The following is a 26,599-nucleotide window of genomic DNA, read 5'->3' as shown; positions in this document are numbered from 1 at the left end:
ATGAAACTAAAAACGTCCAACTTCTATATTCGATGCAAAAACCTATCAAATCAAGTCCGATTGATTTCAAATTTTGCACACAAGTCATAAATGACATAACGAAACTATGAAAATTTTCAGAACTAGATTCCGACCCCGATATCAAAAAGTCAACTCTCCGGTCAAACCTAAGAAATCTTTAGCCTTAGATTTCTAGATTCCGTTAAATGGCGATAATTTGATCTAGGGACCTCCAAATTCGTTTTTGGGCATATGACCAAGTCCCAATTCATGATACGGAACTACCGGAATGGTCAAAACTTTTATCCGGGTTCGTTTGCTCAAAATGTTGACTGAAGTCAACTCAATTGAGTTTTAAAGCTCTAGTTCACAATTTAATCCATTTTTCACATAAAAATCTTCCGGAAAATTATATGGATTGCGCACGCAAGTTGAGGAATTATTAATACCGCTTTTCAACATCTTAAAAATACTAAGATGATTATTTAATTTAAAGATGACATTTTGGGTCATCACATTCTCCACCTCTAAAACAAACGTTCGTCCTCGAACGTACTAAGAATTATTCTCAAGTTACCAAATTGATGATTTTACTTTTACACAATTATTCGCGGTTGATCCCACATTATCGCATTCGGCATAAGTTTGACAATACCATTTCAATTGAGATTATTTCCTTTATCCATATTTGTAAACTTGAAGATCAAATTTCTTACACTCCAATCATTTTCAGAAAAGTCTGATTTTTACGTCAACACACGATATTAGTCTCGACTCTCGACTGGCTATAGCAACTCGTGCCTATGTACCCATCAAATACGGGATATTATATTCTTCCCGACTTCGGGTCATTCATCCTCAAATGAGAAGTAGAGTCTGTCCTCCAACACATAATGTAACTTATCTCTTTTTTTGCACATTTCAATATCCCAAATTTTTCTAACTCCCAAATTTTGCAGAAATTTCGGCAGAGTCTCCACTGTAATTGGGCCTATCCACCTGTCAGAATAACACCAAAACAACTCCTAACAACATGTCCACAACCCAACAACTCACCACAAAGTATATATCAATAGCACTAATCTCTGCATTACAAGCACGACATTATCACAATGATATCTTGACATAAAACACATAATATGTATGACCATAACCACATCTCTGGTCTTAATGGTTGTTCATAGTCGATTACAACATCGCCAATTAACCTCATATTAACAAAATTTCGTTTCAAACCTCCAGTTTACTAACAACAAGGCATGAAGATCTTATAATTACTTACCCGAATTAACAAGTCACAATTTAACGCCACTTGGGCGCTCACCTTGTAGGCTAAAACTCAATAGTTACAATACAATTTTGGCAAATTATGCACATAGATATTCATACAAGAATTTTCAAATAAGCCTATTTGGGAAGACTCCCTACAAGGGCTATATCACAAATTTTAATTTCACAAAAGGAGAATTAAAAAACATAAAATTTTCACCACCAGGACCTCGTCCTTATATAACATCCACCTCAGCTTGTAGACTGGTTTAAATATTTCATATCATATAAAAATGTGAGGATCTCATCCTCAACTCTGAATCACAAGTATTTTGTACATTGTGCCAACTACAATTTTCCATTTCCTTTCTTCCTTCTTTCAAATAATATTGGTTAAAGAAAATCACAACATACAATGATCTCTCATACCGGTAGGGCATATAATTTACAACTAAAATCAATTATTTAAAAATTACATCAAACTCATCAAATTGATTCACAAAAGTTACTTTTAGCCTCACAACTATTTTTAGTGACCAACACATAATGATAGACATGGCTATCTCTATATAATCTCCCAACAAAAGTATTCACATATGTAGATTTAAGAATTACGAAGCTCACTCATAAGTGAAGCACAATAGGAGAACTTTCCTCGATACCCAAAACCGAATCAAATTAAGGAAATTTTGACTTTATAATAATTCGAGACCGTACCTATAATGATACCATCTAGTGTAGCAATCTCAACTATACCATAGAAAATATATCAACAGACTAGGTCTCCACCTCTAGGAGTCTCACCTCCACCTCTAACATCCTGACCCCTACCTATGGTTGGTCATGTAAGTGGAGTAGTAACTGCAATGGGGCACGTAGCCTGAGTGCTTTGACAAAATATGTCTCTCCCAAGTCTAGGATAATTTCTCAGGATGTTCCTAGTATCACCATTTTCATAACAACCTATCCGCAGTTCGACTGCTCATACTAAGTCTATACCGGATAACTTAAATAACCATTACAGGAAATTCCATGCCACTGGTACATTAAAAGATGACTGCCCCACGCTAGTGTTGTGATTAACTTAAGCACTATGAGTATACTGAATATGTTTTCATGACCCCGCTGATACTGAAATATAGAATTATTAAGGACACGGGAATATCTCAAGTCTCACCATCATCCCATTCAAATCTCAGCTCTTGATCATATACAAGTTTTGGAAACCCTTTCAATACCACATAAATACATCTCAGGCCAAAATTGGTATAATACATGACCCCACAATTTGATCGTTGATAGTGGACTCCCCTCACTTGGCACGAAATCATAGGTCACAACATCCAATAATCCACAATATTTGACCTTCACAACTCAAATAAATCAACCAGGTGTTAAGGTACGTTGAACCCCAACATGATTTATTAGGTGATCTCTTGATACGTCTACACCTTCCGTCGGAGCCACAACTGGTCTAGTAAATACATTATCTTTCCACTACCTCTACTTGTCATCTGAAACACAACAAAATCAATCTCATCGCTTTCGACTATTCTCACATTCTGCAATACTTCATAGCAGCGGTCAAGATAATCCCAAAGGTCCTCAAAAGATACACCGCTGAAAGTGGTAGCGAAGAGCTTGGTGAAACCTATCCAACCTCCGCAAAGCCTCCGAAGACGCAGTTGATCTATCCGGTCTGTGTTGTTGTTCAGTTGAAGAAGCGGTACGTGACTTTGCCATTCATGAAAGGACAAGAGTAGAGGTTTCAATTTAGCAATGATAGAATAAAATCGCACGACAGAGAATAATGGGAGTGAAACTTTTCCTAACTTTGTATCCTCTGGGGGATAAATACCGACGTCTCCGTACCGATCCCTCAGACTCTACTAAGTTTATCTGTGAATTTTGAGACCTATATAACCTAGAGCTCTGATACCAACTTGTCACGACCCGGATTTTCCACCATCGAGAATCGTGATGGCGCCTACTAGTGAAAGCTAGGCAAGCTAACCAATTAAACTATCTACCTTATTTCCATTTTTAATCCGATAACGGTTAAGAGCCAACAATTAGATAATAACAGAATTGAATAATCGGAGGACTGCATTTAAAGATTTAATAATACTGATAATATCAATCCATAAAAAATCTACGCAAGACTTGTGTCACAACTTCACAGACTATCTAGGAGTACTACAAATAAAGGTCTGAAAGAAATAAATACAACACTGTCTCTGAGAATACATGAAATAAACATGAATAGTAGATAGAAGGAGATGCCAAGGCCTGCGGACGCCTACAGGACTACCTCGGATCGCCTGATAAACAAGAAACAACAATCTCACTGCGGTCCGAATTCTACCGCACTGGGATCTGTACACAAAAATGTATAGAAGTGTAGTATCAGCACAACCGACCCCATGTGCTGGTAAGTTCCTAGCCTAACCTTGGCGAAGTAGTGACGAGGCTAGGACCAGACTACCAAATAAACCTGTGCAAGATAGCGTACAAAAATAATAGGAAGCAAATAACAATGATGGCAACAATGATCAACCAGGGATATAAATAGCAGGCGACAAGAACACCATAAATGCTTCTCAACAAATAATAAATACAAGTGCAATCAATTAAACAAGTCCTTCAAATATAAATCTTCGCCTATAAATCCTTCAAGTAATAATCTTTAAGATAAAATATTTTTCAATAAATAAATTTCGAATATATTTCCTTCAAATGAATATCTTTCAAATAAGCATCTTTCGAATATAATTCTTTCGAGTAATGGTCACTTTGTGACGCCTCATTTCATAATTGTAAGCACGTGATTTTTGCCCTATGAAAGAATTACTGCCAAAAATTCAAAATAAAATAATTTTCCTTTGTGTGCAATTTTTGTTATTTTTGTGGTATTTTTGTATAATTATTTGTATTTTTATGAGTGCATGTTTATTTGTTTTAATTAATAAAAATATAAAATATATCACATTTTCATTTAGTATTTAATTAAGTTTGTTTTACAAAAATAAAAATCACAAAAAAATAGGAATTTTTTGCATTGTTAGCATTTAATGTCAAATTATGCAATTTTTGTTTTAATTGGTGTTTAAATTGTGTATGATAATTGTTGTTAGGAGTTTAATTAGTATTTTTGGAGTTAATTTAGTTTGTAACTCAATTTAGAATTTTAGTTTTATCAAAAAAAAAAATAATAATAATAAGAAGAAGAACAAACTCGGATTGGGCCAATTTTCGGAATTAAAAATAGGCCCAAAACACTTCTACCCAACCCAAATACCCAAACCATACACTTATGTATCAGCCGTATCTTTTTTCAAGAAAGCTTCACATATCTTCTTCTTCTTCTTCTTCAAGAAGAAGAAACCCTAGAAAGAAAAAAAAACCAAATCTTCTCCAGCCATCATCCTCGTCTTCAAGTCGCCAAACGACTTCTTCTCCTCCATAAACGTTGTTTCTTTTCCTTCACGAAACAGCCATGGCAGCTGCTCCTTCTCCTTTCTCGAAATAGCCATGGACGACCAAACAAGCTCAGCTGCTCGCCTACGACGAGCAGCAGCCATGGCAGCTTCACGTCGACCTAACGACCACTGCCGTTGCTGTTCCCCGTCGACCACCCCGCTTCTACTCCTCACCACCAAACCCCACTGCCCCGTCGACCGCTGCTACCCCTCACCACCAAACCCCACTGCCCGTCGACCGCTGCTGCTCCCCACCAAACCCCACTCCTCACGTCGACCATGGCAGCAGCGAATCCAGCTGCTGCCGCTGCTGCTCCTCGACGTCTCACCACCCTCATCCCTCTATGCTAATACACCACAGTCCAAATGAACAGCTTCTGCTTCGTCTTTTTTCAACGCTCACAAACAGTCCGTTCGACCTCCAATAGTTCAAATCTGAGTTTCGACTTGGGTTCGTTCAAGTTTCGGATTTTTCTTTCAAGATTATTTAGTTCATTTGATCTATTTTCTGTTATGGTTTTTGGTTTTAATTGTTGTTTGTAATCTTGTCTTGTTCATTCTATTTTTCGGATTATTGATTCTTTGTTTAAAGTATTATTTTGTAATCTTGTCTTGTTCATTAGCTCTCCTTCTTCTTCTTCTTCAAGACCTTTTTATTTGGTCAAAGTTTTTCTTCTATTTGTTTGAGTGTGCGTTATAATCTACATTCGATTTGAACAACTTCGTCGAAATGTTAGTTTATGACTGCTTTGTTTGGACGAATACAACCTGAATCACTTCGTTGGTTTGTTTTGATACTTGAATCATTTGTGTGAATTTGACTTAAGGATTGTTTGTAACTGTGTAGTGATTTGGTGTAGTTGTAAATCAGAGAGGTTTAAATACAGATTGTTAAGAGTGAGGGCAAGACAATAATAATAGGGGTTTTTCAGGGGTATTTTTGGGTGTTAAAAGATTTAAAATGTTTAGTGTTAGTAGTCTGCCAGTTGAATATTCAGTGTACAATTAAATTAATGAATTATTTAATGAAAAGGGAATTAGTAGTGCAGAATACACCCTGTCTGGTATCTTTAAGGGTGGGAAATTAGAAAATAAGCATGGGATTAATGATAAAAGTGTATAGATGCACATGGGAGGGAATATACAGGCTGAAAGTGAAAAACTTTGAATAAATAATGTTTAGTTCTAGCCTATAAATAGGAGGAGTTGATATAGAAATAAGGAGTGAAAATTTAGAGAAGAAAAATTTTCAGAACTTAAAAAGGAGAAATAGGCTAATTTTTCAGAACTAAAAATCAGTCTTTGAGATCTAAAAACTGAAAGTGAGGTCCTTTTCTTTACTACTGAAATCAGAACTTTGTTACTGCCTCTGTGGATTGCGTTTAGTGCTACTGATTTTCAGTCAGGCTTTTCGGGGTTTTTCAGTTTGGTTCTGACCATTGTTACACTGGTTATTGCTGGTTTTTGTTGCTGTTATTTGCTGTGGGATTCTGTTGCTGTGCTACTGCTGTACATTGTTGCTCCTGACCTCTTTTCTCTCTATTTGTAATTCGAATTCCAGGTACACATTCGAATCTTGTAGTGATAAAGCTTTGAAGTTGAAATGCAACAATAAAATCCAACCGCTTCAATAAAGTAGATAGTAGACAATCTGGTCTATTTAGTTTTTCTTTGTGAACTGTTTTAATTTTTTTTTTGTATAATTGGACTGAAAATAGAAGGAATTGTATAAATGGTCATGCGCTGATATAACATGAACCTTTCAATTTTGTTAGATTAATGGGGTAAATCATGATAAGTAGCATATCTCTAGTTAGTTGTTTATTTTCATGCATATATTCAAGTAGTCCACAAACGAGATAGAGTACTTAGTCAAAACCCGATTAGTATTTCATTTAGATGGTTAAAACTAATTTCCATTAATCCTCTTAAGTGATTATACTCTCATCAGTATTGGCATTAATTCATGTTACAAATAATCTCACATAGAGAGATTGTGGACTTGATAAAAATGTAAAATGTAAGGTGGTCAGGTAGTGTCAACATTATAGTTCCAATAATAATAATAAAAATAAATAAATAAATAAATAAAGGCCGTAGTCGATAATTTTATGTATTAATAATTAAGTATACTTACACTAATGTAGAGTAGTTTCAATAAGCATTTAGTATAGTTAAATTGCGAATCCATTAGGGTTAATGAATTAGTCTATAGCTTTGATCATTTAGTTAACCTCACCACAGTTAAAAATGGCTAATTGTAGTAACGTTAGTCAATCTTGTACGTTTTTTATATACATAATTCCATTTTTAGTAATATTAGCTTATGGAATAAGGCGCGAAACAATTTTCCATTTTTACAAGTTCAAGTACAATTTTCGTTAGCATCTGTTGTAATCTATTAATTAAATAAGTTACGGTTTTTTTAGCATGTAATTAACCAGGATTTTTCTTTATTTAGAGACAAATAAAAATAGAAATGTAGTTACTTTTTTTTAAAAAAATAAATAAATAAATGAATGAGACGAGCTTCGTCAAAATAATAATAATAATAATAATAAAAAATTGCAGGACCCTCAGTAAAGGTTTAAGAATTTTGTTTAGAAGTCGGGAAGGGCCGTTTAGTGAATTTCACGGCCCTCCCAAAAGATAATAACGCGCTAGAATCTTTAGGCGCGACTTTAGTAAATTACATTCCTAAATATGGGTGGGCATTTCATGCGGCCCGAATCCAAATCCTAAAACGTTGAATAGAGTGTGCCTAAGATTGCGGGTTCTTCTGATGCGGCGCAATCCGAAAACATACTTTAAACGGCGTTCACTCTCTCGAATAAATATGTATATGTAAAAGCAGTAAAAAATAGAATCAGCACATAGGTTATTCATGTAAAAATCAGATAATAGCTAAATGCAACAGTTGAGAGACCGTGCTAGAACCACGGAACTCGGGAATGCCTAACCCCTTCTCCCCGGTTAACAGAATTCCTTATCCGAATTTCTGGTTCGCGGACTGTTAAACAGAGTCATTCTTTTCCTTGATTCAGGATTAAATTGGTGACTTGGGACACCCTAAATCTCCCAAGTGGCGACTCTGAAATAAATAAACAAATCCTGTTTCGATTGTCCTTTAATTGGAAAAACTCCTTCACCCCTGGCGGGGGGCAGAAAAAGGAGGTGTGACAATAATCATAAATAATATAGGTCTCAGCCCACTTTCATATTTTTACGGCACCTCGTACCCATATTTATATCACAACTGCACGGACAACTCACGTGCCATTAAATAAAACTATAATATTTTCCCCGGCACCCCGTACCTATATCATAATCTGTCATTAATAAAAATCATCATATTTTTTCCCGGCACCTTGTGCCCATATGTTTCTGTCTCACATTTCACAACAACATTCTCATGTTACTCAATTCATAGGATCCATAACCCAATACAATTAAGAATATTCCAAGAGCCTCATTTACTTAATATATAGTATAGTACAACTTCCACCCAATTAGGAAATCAACAAGAAATGATAAAGTTATTTTTTTGAAATCATTTGAATAAAGAAAATACCCTTTTTAATTAAAGTACAATTATTGAAAATTTAAGTATTGAAAGCTTTATATAAATGCGGCGAGGTATTGAAAACAATATGGCTTACAACACAAGGGATCACAACACAGTAAAGGGATCTAAACAGTTGATACACTTGAAATGTTAATAACAAATAAACACAACAAACAGAAAGTGCATGACATCACCCTTCGTGCTTTTACTCTCGTCATCACCATGCATGGCATCACCCTTCGTGCTTTACACTCTTCCTCACCATGCACGGCATCATCCTTCGTGTTTTACACTCTTCCTCACCCCAGCAACATTCACAAAGGAATTCAAGCAAGGAAGTCAATAATATCAGGTATTAATAGGAAACCAATAAAAGAATATAAGGAAAGCCATAATTCAATTATCAACAAGAATTAGGAAAATCAAGGACAAGTGCACGTCATCACCCTTCGCGCTTTTACTATCGTCCTCACCATAAGAATTAATATAAACTGCACGGCATCACCCTTCGTGCTTTTACTCTCATCCTCACCATAAAATCAATATAAACTGCACGGGATTGTACATTGTGCGGTACGACATCACCCTTCGTGCCTTATCGCTTTTTCATCACCATATGAATAATGTAAATGTGCACGACATCACCCTTCGTGCTTTATCAATCTTCATCACCCAAGCAACAATCACAAAGCAATTTGGGTAAGGGAAAAATCAAGAATATCACAATAAAATCCCGGCAAGGAAAACAATATCATGAATAATAACGTCCCGGCAAGAGAGAGAATATCAAAGCAACAACATCCCGGCAAGGGAGATAATATAATCAACCTCTTCTCTTTTTCACATTTACTTCACAACTCGATTCACAATTTGAGTCAATGCTCTATAATGTTCAACAATTCAATTCTTACCTTGAGCCAATGCTCTATAATGTTCAACAATTCTATTCTTAACAAGAACCAACACTATACCATGTTCAATTAACAATTCAATTCTCAACTTGAGCCAATGCTCTATAATGTTCAACAATTCTATTCTTAACTAGAACCAATGCTCTACAATGTTCAATAATAAAATCCCGGCAAGGGAACAATAGTACAACAATGAAATCCCGGCAAGGGAAACAACATCAAAACAGTAACATCCCGGCAAGGGAAACAACATCAAAACAATAATACTTCCACAAGTCATATTCCTCAATAGAAATGATCATATAGAGCATATACACTACGAAACGAAGCCAGATTAATCAAAGTATAAGACTCACAGGCATGCTTGACACCAACGTATAGATACTCGTCACCATACTTATAAGTCGTACTCAACAAATAACACATAACAGATAGGACACAACTCCTAATCCCTCAAGTTAAGGTTAGACCAAACACTTATCTCGCTTTGCAATCAATTCAAAATTCCAACAAGCCTTTGCCTCGCGAATTCGTGCCCGAAATTCTCAAATCTAGTCATAAACAATCTGATTCAGTCAATAAAAATTATAGGAATTAATCCCATATGAAATTCTACATTTTCCATTAAAAACCCGAAATTGCACTAAAAATTCGCCCGTGGGGCCCAGGTCTCGGAACCCGACAAAAATTACGGAATATGAAACCTCATCCAACCACGAGTCCAACCATACCAATTTTACTAAAATCCGACATCAACTCGACCCTCAAATCTTCAAATTAAACCAAGAGGGTTTTCAAGATTTTCCCAACTAAAATCACCAATTAAATGTCAAAACTGGTAATAGATTCGGGTAATCTAACCAAAATTAAGTTAAGAACACTTACCTCGTTGTTTTCTCTAAAAATCTCCCAAAAATTGCCTCTCCCCGAGCTCCAATTTGGTAAAAAATTTTAGAACTCAACATTCTGTCCAGAATTTCCGTGGTTACTGTTCACGCGTTTTACTGTTCATGGGTACTTTTCACGGTACTGTTCATGGGTACTGTATATAGGGGTACTGTTTATATATACTGTACACGGGGTATTGTACACGGATATTGTTCATTTTTACTGTATATGGTACTGTACACGGATACTGTTCACGCAGGTGCGGTTACTATTCACACTTGCGAAAAAGGCAGAAACTGCCCAGAAAATTTCAGCAGCCTTTTATATCCGTTAACCTTCCGAAAGCCACCCGAGGCACTCGGGACCTCGACAAAAATGCATCAACCAGTCCTAAAACATCATACAAACTTAGTCGAAACCTCAAATCACATCAAATAACGGTTAAACCGTGAATCACACCCCAATTCAAGCATAATGAAACTAAGAACGTCCAACTTCTATATTCGATGCAAAAACCTATCAAATCAAGTCCGATTGACTTCAAATTTTGCACACAAGTCATAAATGACATAACGAAGCTATGAAAATTTTCAAAACTAGATACCGACCCCGATATCAAAACTCAACTCTCCGGTCAAACCTAAGAAATCTTTAGCCTTAGATTTCTAGATTCCGTTAAATGGCGATAATTTGATCTAGAGACCTCCAAATTCATTTTCGGGCATATGATCAAGTCCCAATTCACGATACGGAACTACCAAAATGGTCAAAACTTTTATCCGGGTTTGTTTGCTCAAAATGTTGACCGAAGTCAACTCAATTGAGTTTTAAAGCTCTAGTTCACAATTTAATCTATTTTTCACATAAACACCTTCTGGAAAATTATATGGACTATGCACGCAAGTCGAGGAATGATTAATACCGCTTTTCAAGGTCTTAAAAATACCGAGATGATTATTTAATTTAAAGATGATATTTTGGATCATCACATATCCATTCTAGTGTACCTGCACATCCACCTTAGCATCCTCATTTCCTCTACTTTCATCTTCTGGATATGTGCATTCTTTACAGGCCAACACTCAGCCCCATACATCATGGCCAGTCTAACAACCGCTTTATAGAACTTACCTTTGAGTAACGATGACACTCTCTTATCACACAAGACTCCATATGCTAACCTCCACTTCATCCATCCTACACCAATACGATGTACAACATCCTCATCGATCTCCCCTCCCCCCTGGATAACCGACCCAAGGTACTTGGAGCTACCCCTACTTGGGATGACATGTGATTCAAGCCTCACATCCAAGTCTACTTCCTCCGGCTCAGAGCTAAACTTACATTCCAGGTATTCCGTCTTCGTCCTACTCAGATTGAAACCCTTAGACTCAAGAGTGTGTCACCAAACCTCTAGCCTATCGTTAACACCGGCTCGTGACTCATCAAATAGAACTATGTCATCGGCAAATAACATGTACCATGGCACCTCTCTTTGAATATGGTGTGTTAACGCGTCCAGCACCAGGGCGAACAAAAATGGACTAAGGGCAGAACCTTGGTGTAATCCCATTTCCACCGAAAAATGGTCAGAATCGCCTCATACTGTCCTAACTCGAGTCTTTGCCCCAACATACATGTCCTTAATCACCATAATTTAAGGGACCAACAAACCTTTTGCCTCCAAGCATCTCCATAGAACTTCTCTAGGAACCTTGTCATACGCTTTCTCTAGGTCAATAAACAACATGTGCAAATCCTTCTTTCTCTCTCTGTACAGTTCCACCAACCGCCTAACAAGGTGTATCGTTTCCGTGGTTGAACGACCCAGCATGAACCCGAACTGGTTATCGGAAACAGACACTATCATCCTCACCCTCTCTTCAACCACCTTCTCCCACACTTTCATGGTATGACTCAGTAACTTGATACCCCTATATTATTACAACTCTGGATATTACCTTTGTTTTTATACAATGGAACTATCGTACTCCACCTCCACTCATCTGGCATCTTCTTCTCCTTAAAAATAACATTAAATAACCTAGCCAACCACTTCAAACCTGCTCTCCCCGCACACTTCCAAAATTCTAGAGGAATCTCGTTTTGCCTGGTCGCTCTGCCCCTACTCATCTTAGGCATAGCTCCTACGGCCTCCTAAACCATGATACGCCTGCAGTACCTAGAGTCACAGTGACTCTCGGAATGCTCAAAATCGCCTAGCGCAATAACCTGATCCCCTTCTTCGTTCAGGAGTTTCTGAAAGTAAGTCAGCCATCTCCTCTTAATCTGGGCATCTTCCATCAATACTCTACCATCTTCGTCCTTGATGCATCTCACTTGGTCCAAATCCCGAGCCTTTCTCTCCCTCAATTTAGCCAACCAGAATAACTTCTTCTCCCCGCCTTTTTCCCCCAGTTCCTCATACATACGACCATACCCCGCGATCTTAGTCTCCATGACCGCCAGCTTAGCTTCCTTCCTAGCTACTTTATACCTCTCCATGCACGATCGCCTCCCCTCCTCACCTATGCTCCCCACTAACTTCATGTGCGCCGCCTTCTTAGCTTCCACCTTACCTTGGACCATTTCATTCCTCCACCAATCTCCTTTGTGCCCACCAGAGATGCCCGTCGCGACCCCTAACACCTCTCTCGCAGCCTCCCTTATACAGTCTGCTGTCACGGACCACCTAGAGCTCGCGCCGCCACTGCTCCTCCAGGCTCCCATAGCCGACAACCGCCCCTCCAGCACTTGGGCTTTATCCTCAGTTAAGGCTCCCTACCTAATTCTTGGTCTTCCTCGAGCAGACCTTTTCCTCCTCTTTAACATAATACCCACGTCTATCACCAAGAGCATATGCTGCGTCGCGAGTAACTTGCTCGGAATCACCTTGCAATCCTTATACAGCCCTCTGTCATACCTCATGAGGAGGAGATAATCAATCTGAGTCTTTGCCATTGCATTCTGAAAAGTAACCAAATGCGCCCTCTTCGGAAAGCTAGAGTTCGCAATTACCAACCCAAATGCCTTAGCGAAGTCCAAAAGCGAGGTGCCTCCCCTGTTCCTCTTTCCAAAGCCAAAGCCTCCAAGCACTTCGCCATAACCACCAGAGATCGACCCAATATGACCATTGAAATCCCCTTCTATGAATAGCTTCTCAGCAGGCGGAACCTGGCGCACAATCTCATCTAATCCCTCCCAGAAGCACCGTTTAACCTCCTCATCTAGGCCCGCATGCGGCGCATAGGCGCTAACGACATTTAGGGTGTACTCACAAACCACCAACTCAATATTCATCAATCTATCATTCACTCGTCTAACCTCAACTACAGAATCTCTAAGTTCCCTATCCACCAAGATACCCACTCCATTCTTACCTCTCTAGACTCTTGAGTACCAAAGTTTATACCCGTCTGCGTCCTTCGCCCTCGACCCTACCCACCTTGTCTCCTGAACACAAGCTATATTGACCCTCCTCTTCTGGAGGATCTTCGCCAACTCTATAGACTTACCCGTCAATGTACCTACGTTCCATGACCCAATTCTAAAATTTGAGTATTTGAACAACATTTAAGTATTTAAGTTTTTTTACGAGATTTGAATGAAATCTATTTGTTCGTAGACTAAAAATTCTCACAATTTTTATATTGGTGGTAAAGACTAAAGTTTCAACTCTTGATTTGTTCGTAGTCCCATTTTTTCTCTCTAAAATATGTTCCCATGCAAAATAATAGTGATGCCAATATTTGCATGCTGCATAAAAGTCACCATCATTATCGTTGGACCCTTCCTCGTCCAATAATTTTTTCAAATTATTAAAAAAATAGTTTCGATTGGACAACTTTGTCCGACAACATTGCCCAAAAGACACTTTACTTTAACTAGAATAATATATTATAATTTGTCAGCAGATAAAAAACTAGGAAAAAACAATAACAGTAATCCATGTTTTTTTCGACTGAAAATTGAATATAAGGAAGAAAAATGTGAAAATTCAAATAAAGGCGAACAGTTTAGCCGCCACTAAAGTCAAATATAAAAATAGATGGAAGATACGGTAAAAATGGAACAAAATTATTTTAAAGAACTGATCTGTCAATGATAATGAGTGACTTTCAGTATATAAACTACAACAACAACAACCCAATGTAATCCCACAAGTGGGGTCTGGGGAGGGTAATATGTACGCAGACCTTACCTCTACCCAAGGGGCAGAGAGGCTGTTTCCAGGAGACCCTCGGCTCAAAGAGGCAACAAGAGAGGCAACAAGAGACACTATATTAGTACTATCAATAGACTCTTAATAAAACAACATAAAATACCATAAAATCCATAACATAACATAAATACCATAAAAAACAAAGTAACAGCAATATAAGAGATATAGGAAATACGAGAAAGATGTAAGGTATTAATACACAACAGATAAAGCCCATCATCAGTAGTTGATCAATAGCATCCTAAGACTAACTCCTAACTGGCTAGTCTCACTCTAGTGCGCTGTAAAAAAGACATCACAATTTCCCCTAACCTACAACCTTAATGCTCGATCTCCACAATTCCCTGTTTAGGGCCATGTCCTCAGTAACCCTAAGTCGCGCCATATCCTGCCTGATCACCTCTCCCCAATACTTCTTAGGTCTCCCTCTACCTCTCCTCGTACCCACCACCGCCAGTCGTTCACACCTTCTCACCGGTGCATCAGTGTTCCTCCTCTGAATGTGCCCGAACCATCTGAGTCTTGCTTCCCGCATCTTGTCCTCCATGGGGGCCACACCCACCTTCTCTCGAATATCTTCATTTCTAATCTTATCCTTCCTTGTATGCCCGCACATCCACCTCAACATCCTCATCTCTGCAACTTTCATCCTCTGGATGTGTGAGATCTTCACCGGCCAACACTCGGTCCCATACAACATAGCAGGCCTAACCACTGCCCTATAAAATTTACCTTTCAGTAACAGTGGCACTTTCTTGTCACACAGGACTCCCGTCGCTAACCTCCATTTCATCCACCCCACCCCTATACGGTGTGTGACATCCTCGTCGATCTCCCCGGACCCCTGAATAAACGACCCCAGGTACTTGAAACTACCCCTCTTAGGGATGACTTGAGAATCAAGCCTCACTTCCACTCCCGCTTCCGTCGGCTCTGCCCCAAATTTGCACTCAAGGTATTCCGTCTTCGTCCTGCTCAACCTGAAACCTTTGGACTCAAGGGTATGTCTCCAAACCTCTAACCTCTCGCTGACGCCGCGTCGTGTCTCGTCGATTAGGACTATGTCATCAGCAAATAGCATGCACCATGGCACCTCCCCTTGAATATGATGCGTTATAGCATCCATCACCAGGGCAAATAGGAAAGGGCTGAACGCAGACCCTTGGTGCAACCCCGTAATAATTGAAAAATAACCGGAATCGCCTCCTGCTGTCCTAACCCGAGTCTTAGCTCCATCATACATGTCCTTAATCGCCCTAATGTAGGCAACCGGGACCCCTTTAGCCTCTAAGCATCTCCATAAGACCTCCCTAGGAACCCTGTCGTACGCTTTCTCTAGATCGATAAACACCATGTGGAGATCCTTCTTCTTATCCCTGTATTGTTCCACCATCCTCCTAATAAGGTGGATAGCTTCTGTGGTAGATCGCCCCGGCATGAACCCGAACTGGTTGTCTGAAATAGACACCGTCCTTCGCACTCTCATTTCTACCACTCTCTCCCAAACTTTCATGGTATGACTTAGTAATTTAATACCCCTATAGTTGTTACAGATCTGGATATCGCCTTTGTTCTTATACAACGGGACCATTGTACTCCACCTCCACTCTTCGGGCATCCTATTAGTCTTGGATATAACATTAAGCAACTTAGTAAGCCATTCCAAACCTGCTCTACCCACACACCTCCAAAGCTCAACCGGAATTTCATCTTGTCCGGTAACTCTGCCCCTTCTCATCTTACGCATTGCCTCCATGACCTCATCGACCTCAATGTTTATAAACTTACTTTTATATTTATTGGGATCTCGCAAGTCATGTCATTAGAGTAAAATATGGAATTAAATAACTTTCAAATAATGAAATGGTATTAATTTTTGCATAAACTAATAAGAAAAAAAATGTCAAATAAAATAAAAGAAAGAAAATATTACGCTTACACCATTTTCCCAAACCCAAGTCAATTCTAAAATGTAAAACTAAGCTAAACCCTTTTGAGATGAAGGTACGATAATAGTATCTAATATAAGAGTTTTAACTTATACTACTATTTTACAATATCATACTATCATTTTTGCCTGCTGCATTTTATTTCTAATTTCAAGATTACAAATTTCATTTTCTTGTGGATAGTTACCTATAAATATTTTTTGGGTGATCTAATCGTATAATTTTTTTTTACAATATTATGTCAATTTTACTCACATAATAACTTGCCTTATTTTCAAAATTATAATTTTATTTTTATGAAGAGTTACCTATAAAAAAAAATTTAACTTGATAATATCATAAAATTTGATAGTTACTTATAAATATTTTTTTTGACTGATCTGATCATGTAATTTTTTTTACAATAATATTACAATTTTTTTAAAGATTTACCTATAAATATCTTTTGAGTGACTTAATTTCATAAAATTTATTCGCGCGATCAGGGTAAATAAGTTAACTCTAATAACAATACAAGTAAAAAACGACCATAGAGGTGACCAATTCCTCAAAATTTATTTACTGAATAAATATGCATGTCTCATTAGAACCTCAAACAGGGGCGGATGCAACATAGAATCATCTTTCGATGTGAAACATAAATTTATATATAAAAAATTATTAAAAATATAATAAATAGTAGATATGAACCTATAACTTTAAATGATAAACCCATAAAACTAAAATCCTAAATCAGAATGTGCATAATCTTGAAAATGACATGAATTTTCAGAAACAAGCTGAAAATACTCTTCATAGAACTCCATCAACAGCATTTGGCTTTCACTATTGAACTCTCTGCATTCAGTTGGTAGAAGACAATTATCATTCAGGAGTAATTCATCAATAACCTGAAGCTTCTCATAAATTTCATTATCATTTTCTTCAAGATTTTGAGCAGAAGAAGAACAATGGACATTATTGCAATTAGTTTCCTTCTCACTAGTAGAGCCAGCACTACTTGAAGAACCTGAAAAAGAAGCATGCGTGTGCGATGTCATCAGATAACGCTTCGTAATATTTTTCTTTTTATACGTGTAGATAATATCTCTTAAGAATTATATATAGTCAAGCCAATCTATAAAATCCTTGTTTATTTTTAGACACTTTTTGGCTGCTACAGCGAGCGAAGTGCCGTTATACAGAATATATATTATAATATATCATGAATATTATAACATGAAAAAGAACCATGCATGTGCTCAGCAAAGCGTGTCATCTGATAAATAATATTTTTCTTTATATACGTGTGTAAATAATATCTCTTTAGAATTATATACAGTCAAATCACTTTATAAGAACCTCGTTTATTTCTAGGCACCTTTTGGATGCTACAGTAAAGTGTAGTTATAGAGAATATACAATACAATATAACATGAAAACTGACTTTAAATAAACCTCGATCGTTACAATGAAGTATTGTTATAATATTATAGAGAAGTTTAACTGCATGCTACTTGAAAATAATATAAAAGTAAATTCTAATTTAAGAGTATAAAAGTAGTTTCTAATTTAGTATAGAAAGTAAAACTTTAAAATCGCATACACTTACAAGTGATATCGTGATTATTAGCTGACATCACTCGCACAGAATCCTGATTACGACACTGCTCCTCTGTCTTCTTAGCTACTTGTTCTTTGTCTTCAATATTGTTACAATTTTCTTCAATCTTGCCCTTTTTATTCCTCTTCTTATTTTCCTTGTAACCTTTTTGGTTAATTTGGGAAGAAACATTTGCTTTCTCCTTTTGTCTTTTAGTGTGTTTTGCAAGAGATTTGTGTATTTTTGGCTCAACTCCTTCAGATTTGAGTTTCTTGAGAAGATGTGTGTTCCAATAATTCTTTATTTCATTGTCAGTTCGACCAGGTATTCTTCCAGCAATGAGAGACCAACGACTTCCTAGAAGATTATAAAGTCTGACAATAAGATCTTCTTCTTCAGTTGTAAAATTACCTCTCTTGATTCCTGGCTTAAGATAATTCACCCATCTTAATCTACAACTCTTGCCACATCTGAGTAGGCCTGAATATACAAACAACATTAATTACTAAATGAATTTTAAAAAATTAGAAGAATTACACTAAATAGTCGCACATAGAACCATTTAAATTAAAATAGCCAGCAAATATATAATATATATGTATAATCAATGTATGATATGTGTATAACTGTGTATAATCAGTTCATTATTTATTTATGCCGGCTAAGAAAAGTAATAGTGAATCCAGCTGGCTATTTGTGTAAATATTCCTTTAAATTATGAGGACTATTATATATTTTTACATTATCAGGTAAAAAACTGAGCGTTTATAAGGCTAATTATACCAAACAAGTTTGATTTAGCAAACTTGCAAATAAAATAATAACCTTTTATGACCGGTTAATATTTTACTAATGGTGTAAAAAAATTAAACTGGTGTTAGTGTTTGCTCCTGCAACTTAAATCTTTACCTCAATCAATTGGTCAATAGAAACAAATGCTTCAGGCATAGAGTAATTATTAAACATAAAATATAGACAATCATATTATCAATATCGTACACTTTGAAGGAAAAAAAAACAGATCATCGTGCACAATAATGTTGCATAGGGAGCATATATATATATATATATAGAGTCCATTACTCAAATGGTCACTCAACTATCCCAAATTAATCTGATACCATCATAAGGCGAGATATGTCCTTGTTTCTACTAATGAACATTACCGTCAGAAACTTGAGATTTCTGGCAGAAAGCCATCGGAAATAGCTCCCAAAGAGCACATTCAGATGGATTATTTGTGAGATCCGTCAGAAAAAATAGAGTGTTTCTACTAGTGATCTTTCCAAGAATCAAGAAACTAAAAAGTGATTACCAGCTTTTACAGGAAGAGATCTCCATCCAACTTCTCCATGTTCTTTAATATAATCAGTAAGTAGCTTATCTTCTTTTGCAGTCCATGTACCTTTTCTCAGACCTTCTTTAGAACAACATGGTTTTCTTCCCATTCCTATTCTTATTCACCAAATGAAAAGTTGATTTTCAGAGACAATGAGGGTTTAATTTGGTAATATTTTAAAGCTGATTTCAGAGACAATGAGGGATTTTTGTGTTAATGGTCAAGCACAAGAAAGAGAGACAATCTTAAATCCAAGCTACTTGTGTGTATGTATATATATTAGTAGTAGTATACATTTAAGTACAATGAAGAAGATGAACTAGGTCTAGAAGTTATTAAACTATTTCCCACATGTAATGTGTATTTTTTTAAGTCTATTTAAAAAATATATTTTTATATTTAGTAGTAGAATTTTGTTCCCGATATTATTATTCTATCCTTAATGACACTCTCGTATAGGAATGACGATATATTAAAATCACAAGAGTTAAAAGAACATTATTAATAATGTGTTATCGACACTTTTAATTTAAAATCACAAAATTTTAAAAGAAAATTACATTCCTATACTTCATATTCAATCAAATTAAGATACGTGAAATAAACCAAAAGAAAAAAAAGGAATTATACACACTTTGTTTTGAGATGACAAAGATGACCCTTTATGTTTAAGGTAACTTTAAAATGGTCTCTTAAATATATTTTGAGCAATTTCGCTCCTTTATGTTTGGCAAAAGTAAGCACTTTCGGTTTTTATCAAATATTTAACAAACTCTGCCGGTTAAATTTAGCGAAATTATGGGGGAAAAAAAATCTAACTAGAAAAACTAGGGAAGTCCTGTCAAATCAAAAAATACCGCAACACGAAAAACTGCACCAAAAACTAGTTGTATGAGGTAATTTTTTTGTCTCACAGTTTTGTTGATCCAGATTTCTGTGGACCCAGAAGTGTAATATTGGGGTCCACAATTGTGAGACAAAAAGGAGTCTCATACCAATAGTGTAAGTTGTATGAGACACAAAATAAAACTTCTCCAAATAGACATAGACACAAAAAAAATACACTAGACACAAAAAACAGACAAAAATAATATCTTTATTTTTCAGAGTTTCCATTGAATCTAACAACCAGCATTTGTTAACTCTTTTATTGACGCCAAAAATGCGTATTTTTGATAAAGTTAACGGATCAAACTGTTCAAGGGTATTTCTAAGGGATCATTTTAAATCTACCTTTGGAGAAAAAGACAAAAATATCCTCTCTCTTACAGAAATTATGATTTGTTTAAGCATATATTGAATCATTTGCTCTAATTAAAAAAAAAAAAAAAGTTGCAGCTCCTTTTTTTCCAATTCCTCTTCAAAGGAGCGGCCCTTTTCCTGTAGAAGGAATGATTAAATAATGAAAAATAAATTACCAGCTCAGTTAAAAGTTAAAATAGAGAAATTTTATATAAACAAAATGCCACCTAGAATTTCTGCAGTATTAATCCCATGGCCCATATACACACACCCCAAAAATACAAAGACAGCATTATTTTCTCCTCCTTTTTTCCCTATGAGTGGTGGGGGCCAATGGGAGAAATTAAGAGATGAGGGCGCTTTAAACGTTTTAAATACAACTAACAACGTAATATAATTCTACTAGTGGGGTCTGGGGAGGGTAGTGTGTACGCAGACCTTACTCCTACCATGGGTAGAGAGACTGTTTCCAAATAGATCATCGGCATCATTCCCTCCAAAAACTCCCACCTTGTTCTTGGGGTGACTCGAACTCACAACATCTTAGTTGGAAGTGGAGGTTGCTTAAATGATTAAACAAAAGGCAATAACAATGTTACGTACTAAGTCCAAATTATTACATACTTATATATCGCATTTACTCGAGGAAAAATTAAAATAGAAAACTTATAACTAAAATCAAACCTAATAAGAGGCAGGTTTAAACTAATTTCACATATAGTTTCTTTTGAAATTATTTTTCTAGTTTTTTAAAATGCAAAATCTTTTATTTAATATTTGATAATTTATTTCTTCTAAAAAGGCAATCAATTTAATAATCTTAATATATTACTGATCTTAGATTAAAAAAATTTAAATTTCAAATTTCAGAAACTTCTTAGACTACAGGCTTGGAGCATTCATTAGTATATACTATATCGGGCATATACTATTTTGGGGGAATTCCTTGCGCCCGCATTAGCAATTCTTATTGTTATTTTTCAATGGCCCGTAGTATGTGCTATGCGGTTCGGATTTAGGCAGAGTTTATCTTGTTGAATTGAAAGTGAATTTTTGTTGTGATAGGGATTGCGATCGTGCATATTTTGGCATTGGAGAGACAAATAAATCGATCGACAATCAAAATTTGTGGTTCATAGACTTGTAGAGAAAATTAGTCAACTTGAATCTAAATTAAAAAATGGAACGAAGGATAGTGCGACTCCGTTGGCTGAAGAATGTAATATAGAGGCTACGGGTAAAATCGGGGACAATGCTACCCCCGATTCCCTAGTAAAGAGACGAGAAGAAAGAACGGTCCAACGCAACTTCAAGTGAAGCCGAAGGGCTCCTCGTGTTAGAACTCGGAAGAGATGAACGATGTATCTGGGATCGGGCACGGTTAAACAACGAATGTTGGGATTTTTTTAACCTTATTTAGACTTGTACTAGGATATAAATTTTTCTACTATATAAAAAGGGAGAATTTCTTCATTCCAACACTCTGTAGACACATAACAAAGCAATAAAAGTTCATTTTTGTCTTCTAGCTATTATTCAAACTGTTCTTCAGTTATTCTCTTTTTTAATATCAACCGAGCCCATATTGAGGGTTCGATCGAGGCTGGATTTCAGTGTTCAACTTAAAACCATGCTTGATTTTTTCATTGCGATTGGTTTGATCATTCATTCTGTATACGGTGAAATCGGAGGGTCCAATTCCTCATCATCCAGACACCTCGGCTGATCATCTCGAAGGCTCGAGGATGCGAGGCTATGATTGGGTTTCCTCCCTCGAGGTTCGTCGACGCTCGACCTAAGGACAATGTTGACCACGGTTGTGATAGAGATGGGGAGTTCCCAAGGTACACGGCTAGGACTGACTGAGCCTAGTGGTACTCTAGCCCTGAATCAGGGTGTCATATAGCTGCCACATCCCTTTATCTTTGTAATTAATATATTTTGTACTATGTTAGGATTCCCCTCATATATATAAAGGGGATCCTTATCACTTTGTAACTCTATGTTGCTTCAATTGCTCCACACGAAATATATAAGTACATTTTATTTGCTCTCTAACATACTCTCTTGATATTATTGCTTTCGTTTATTATCTTCGTTATTGTTATTTATTTATTGCTTATCATTGGCCATAAAGAACCTTTATTGATTCTGTCATAACTGTTAGCGATACTTCGACCATCCCCGATAGCTCCCAACTGAGCTTCGGAATCGACCTCGAGGCCCCGAATCGACAAGGTCGAGGCCCCTATAATTGACCTATTGGTTTGGTTATCACTTCGCTCCTTGCTCTTATCTCGTTTCTAAACTTCACACATAGCATCAACTGCTTAACAAATTAGCATAAAAATAGATCACGTATTTTTAGAATCCCATAATCAAATTTAATTGTTATTACCATTTTCACGGTAAACAGTTTGGCGCCCACCGTGGGGCTAAAAGTAATAGTGATTATTTTCTTGTTGCTTTTACTACATAACACAAGTTATCTTTCACACTTTTTCTTGTCCAAGATCTTCGATTTCAGGTCAAAATATCTAACTCGGTAAATGGAGGTGAAAACAACAATTGAGGACCACAAAGAAAACAGTGTGGTTGTTCCTGATGTTGGTGTGCCACCACAAAACCCTGGGAATACACAAGAGCTTGTCCCTGTGGATGCGATCTCACGTGACGCCCAACACATCGACAGGAGCGTGCACCAAGAGGATCAACAAGAAGCTCAGAAAATCTTAACTAGGGAAGAACGGGAGGTTAGCCTTCATGTTATTTTTGAAATGTTGCAGGCATAACAGCTAGCTATTGCTCAACTGCAAAGTCACCAGAAAACTCCTAGCACGGTAGCACCGGGGGTAGCGCCCTCAGCCGAACAGGTACCGGAGAGATCGAGCAGTAACAGGTCGATGACCGATCCCATCATCGTAAAACTGCTCGAGGACCTCACCAAAAGGATCGAATCAGGCGAGAAAATGATAGAAGCCAACGACAAGAAGGTTGAGATCTACAACTCCACGGTCGACCAAATTCCGAGCGCACCCCCGTCCTGAAAGGCGTGGATTCGAAGAAGTTCATACAAAGGCCATTCCCAGAAGAAGCGGCCCTGAAACCCATTCCAAAGAAGTTCAGAATGCCAGAACTCTAAAAATACAATGGGACCTCAGACCCCAATGAGCACGTTACTGCTTACACTTGCGTAGTGAAGGGCAACGATGTAAAGGACGACGAGATCGAGTCCGTCTTACTAAAAATGTTCGGGGAAACACACTCGAAGAGGGCCATGATGTGGTATCACAATCTAGCTCCTGACTCCATAGACTTATTTGCCTTGCTGGCAGACTCCTTCATAAGGGCACATGCTAGTGCCATCAAAGTAGCAACAAGGAAATCTGATGTATTCAAGATCAAGGAGAGGGAGAGCGAAATGCTGCGAGTGTTCGTGTCTCGATTTCAAACGGAACAAATGGAACTACCACCGGTCTCTGAAGACTGGGCGGTGCATGCCTTCACTCAAGGTCTGAATGAACGAAGCTCGGTGGCTTCAAAGCAGCTGAAAGAGAACCTGGTCAAATATCTCGTCGTGACCTGGTCGAACGTCCACAACCGATATCAGTCAAAAATTAGGGTCGAGGATGAACAGCTGGGAGCCCCCGGGGCTCAGTATACCCAATAAGGCTCTTGGAGAAGGAGCCAAATCCAAACAAAGAAAGATATCAACCATACACCGAAGATAGAAGGAACGCCTCGAGGCGCAACCCACCTCGCAACGATCGAAGGATAGACCGAGGACAGAATCATGGGGACTCATCAACAGAGCTGGATTCGATAGGAATGCAGGGCCAGCGGAGGAACCTCGCTTATCATAGTACAACTTCAACGTAGATATATCAAACATCGTGTTCGCCATCAGCAAAATCAGATACGCCAGGTGGCCCAGGCCTATGCAATCAAATCCCTCGTAGAGAAACCATACCTTAATGTGTGAATTTCACAACACAAACGGCCACATGACCAAGGATTGCCACTAACTCCGAGAAGAGGTAGCCCGACTACTTAACAAAGGTCATCTCGGGGTGTTCCTTAGCGACCGAGCCAAAAATCAGTTCCAGAAAAAAGAGGCAGCCAAGAAGAACGAAACCAATGAGCCATAAGACGTCATCCACATGATCTTAGGAGGCATCGATGCCCCACAGGAGCCCGTAATGAGAAGGACGAAGATATCCATTACTAGAGAAAAGTGAACCCGATGGTACATACCCGAGGATTCCCCCACATTCAGCGAAGAGGACACCGAAACCTTGTCTCAACCTCATAATAACGCACTGGTAATCTTTTTCCTCGTAAATACATTTCAAATAAAACGTGTACTCGTGGATCCAGGTAGCTCGGCCAACATTATTAGGTCGAGGGTAATAGAGCAGCTCAGACTGCTTGATCAAATCGTTCCCGCCACTCGAGTCCTCAATGGATTCAACATGGCAAGTGAAACAACGAAATGAGAAATCACCATCCCAGTCAATGTGGCCGGTGCAACCCAGAATGCCAAATTCCATGTCATCGATGGAGACATGAGGTACAACGCCTTGCTCGGAAGACCGTGGATATATTGCATGAGAGCAGTACCATCCACCCTCTATTAAATGATGAAATTCCCTACAAAGGATGGGATAAAAATCGTCTACGGGGAACAACATGTGGTTAAGGAAATGTTTGCGGTGCATGACATAGTGCCGATGCCAATACCTCCACCACCGAAGGAGCCAAAGGATAAGCAAATGATAAAATAGCGATAACAAGCAACATTCTCGGATACGCCTGACTTAACGAAACGAAAGACTGTACCGAGTTCTCGTAATAAATGATTGAGTCACACCGAGATCCGAAGCGCCATTTGCACTAAGGTATGACCATCTCCCTTTTTCAGTTGCATTTTATACTAACCGGAATGCAGGTATCCGGTCGAAACAACCAAAGCTCTTCCCAGCCCGAAGGCCTTAGGTTTCAAAAGCATGCGTTGTACTCTTTTCCTTTGGCCGGGTTTTCATTCCAAGAAGGGTTTTACCGGCAAGGTTTTTAACAAGGCAACGTCTATATGCTACCTAAGGAAGATCAAACAGGTATTCAAGGCTTCTTTTGCAATCAACCTCGAACACTGGGGGGCATCCCCCCGGGAGGCCATCCACTCGAAAAAGCCAAGAAACTCCAAATGGGGTCATAATAGGAAAATGATGTACCTGGCCAAACGGTCCAACAAACCGTGTCTGTATAGTCGGGCCCCCGATGGCGAAAACATGTATACTTGTACCAAATAATTGAAGAATATCTTTTATCAAAGCATCTCACACTCCAAAAGAAGCTCGGCACCTCGGCAAAAATGACTTCTCCACTAAAAATGTCCCGAACACTTGGGGACTGGCGTCAATAATTCATCACCTGAACGACCTCCGGGTCGGGACTCCAAGCTCATAAGCCCTCAATGAGACAAAATGAAAATCACTAAAAATCTCCAAAGCCGAAAGGGCCCCGAATACTCGAGGGCTGGCGTCAAAATCCCAAAAAACGTACGACCTCAGGGTCAGGATCTCCGAATTTTTAAGCCCTCAATGAGGCAATACAAAATTTACAAGTAACGACTCCCGAGATAAGGTACCCTCGATGACTCGGGGACTGTCGTCAAGTGCTACCTCCAACGACTTATCAAAACCCGAGGCCATAAGACCCCGAGCGGGCAAACTCGGTCTCGTAAGACCTACATAAGGCAACAACTATATCTGTAAGACCTTAAACAAGGCATGAACCACGCTTATACCAAGTGACAATATCGGTAAGATCTCAAGCAAGCATGAACAATACTTGTACCAAGTATGCAAAACTGTAAGACCTCAAGCAAGGCATGAACCACACTTGTACCAAGTGACAATATCTGTAAGACCTCAAGCATGGCATGAACAAACTTGTACCAAGTATCCAAAACTGTAAGACCTCAAAGGCATGCAAAACTATAAGACCTCAAAGGCATGCAAAACTGTATGACCTCAAAGCCATGTAAAACTTGTAAGACCTTATTAAAGGCATAAACCCGATCTTAAAGTTTCCGCTATATATCGAAATTTTAAGACCCCTAAAAAGGCATACCCTCGATATAGATGCCGA

At 37.9% G+C, this 26,599-nt stretch overlaps 3 protein-coding genes across 3 annotated transcripts; all 3 read right to left on the bottom strand.

Annotated features, from left to right (window-relative positions):
- Positions 1 to 12,272: 12,272 nt before the first annotated feature.
- On the bottom strand, positions 12,273 to 12,845 carry LOC138882713 (uncharacterized). Its single transcript, XM_070163332.1, has one exon. The coding sequence runs from the start codon at positions 12,843 to 12,845 to the stop codon at positions 12,273 to 12,275; it is 573 nt and encodes a 190-aa protein (XP_070019433.1).
- A 51-nt stretch (positions 12,846 to 12,896) lies between these two features.
- LOC104216626 (uncharacterized) lies at positions 12,897 to 13,415 on the bottom strand. Its single transcript, XM_009766721.1, has one exon. The coding sequence runs from the start codon at positions 13,413 to 13,415 to the stop codon at positions 12,897 to 12,899; it is 519 nt and encodes a 172-aa protein (XP_009765023.1).
- Positions 13,416 to 16,871: 3,456 nt separating this feature from the next.
- On the bottom strand, positions 16,872 to 19,460 carry LOC104216625 (transcription factor MYB8-like). The gene is made up of 3 exons (XM_009766720.2): positions 19,184 to 19,460; positions 17,878 to 18,348; positions 16,872 to 17,295 (listed from the first exon to the last, which is right to left on the bottom strand). Exons 1-3 carry the CDS (start codon positions 19,314 to 19,316, stop codon positions 17,006 to 17,008), a joined length of 894 nt encoding a protein of 297 aa, XP_009765022.1. The 5' UTR covers positions 19,317 to 19,460; the 3' UTR covers positions 16,872 to 17,005.
- Between the last annotated feature and the right edge of the window lie 7,139 nt (positions 19,461 to 26,599).

The sequence above is a fragment of the Nicotiana sylvestris genome, chromosome 12, assembly GCF_000393655.2.
Source record: "Nicotiana sylvestris chromosome 12, ASM39365v2, whole genome shotgun sequence".
In the NCBI taxonomy this organism is placed as follows: domain Eukaryota; kingdom Viridiplantae; phylum Streptophyta; class Magnoliopsida; order Solanales; family Solanaceae; genus Nicotiana; species Nicotiana sylvestris.
This window is presented reverse-complemented; position numbering and strand designations above follow the sequence as displayed.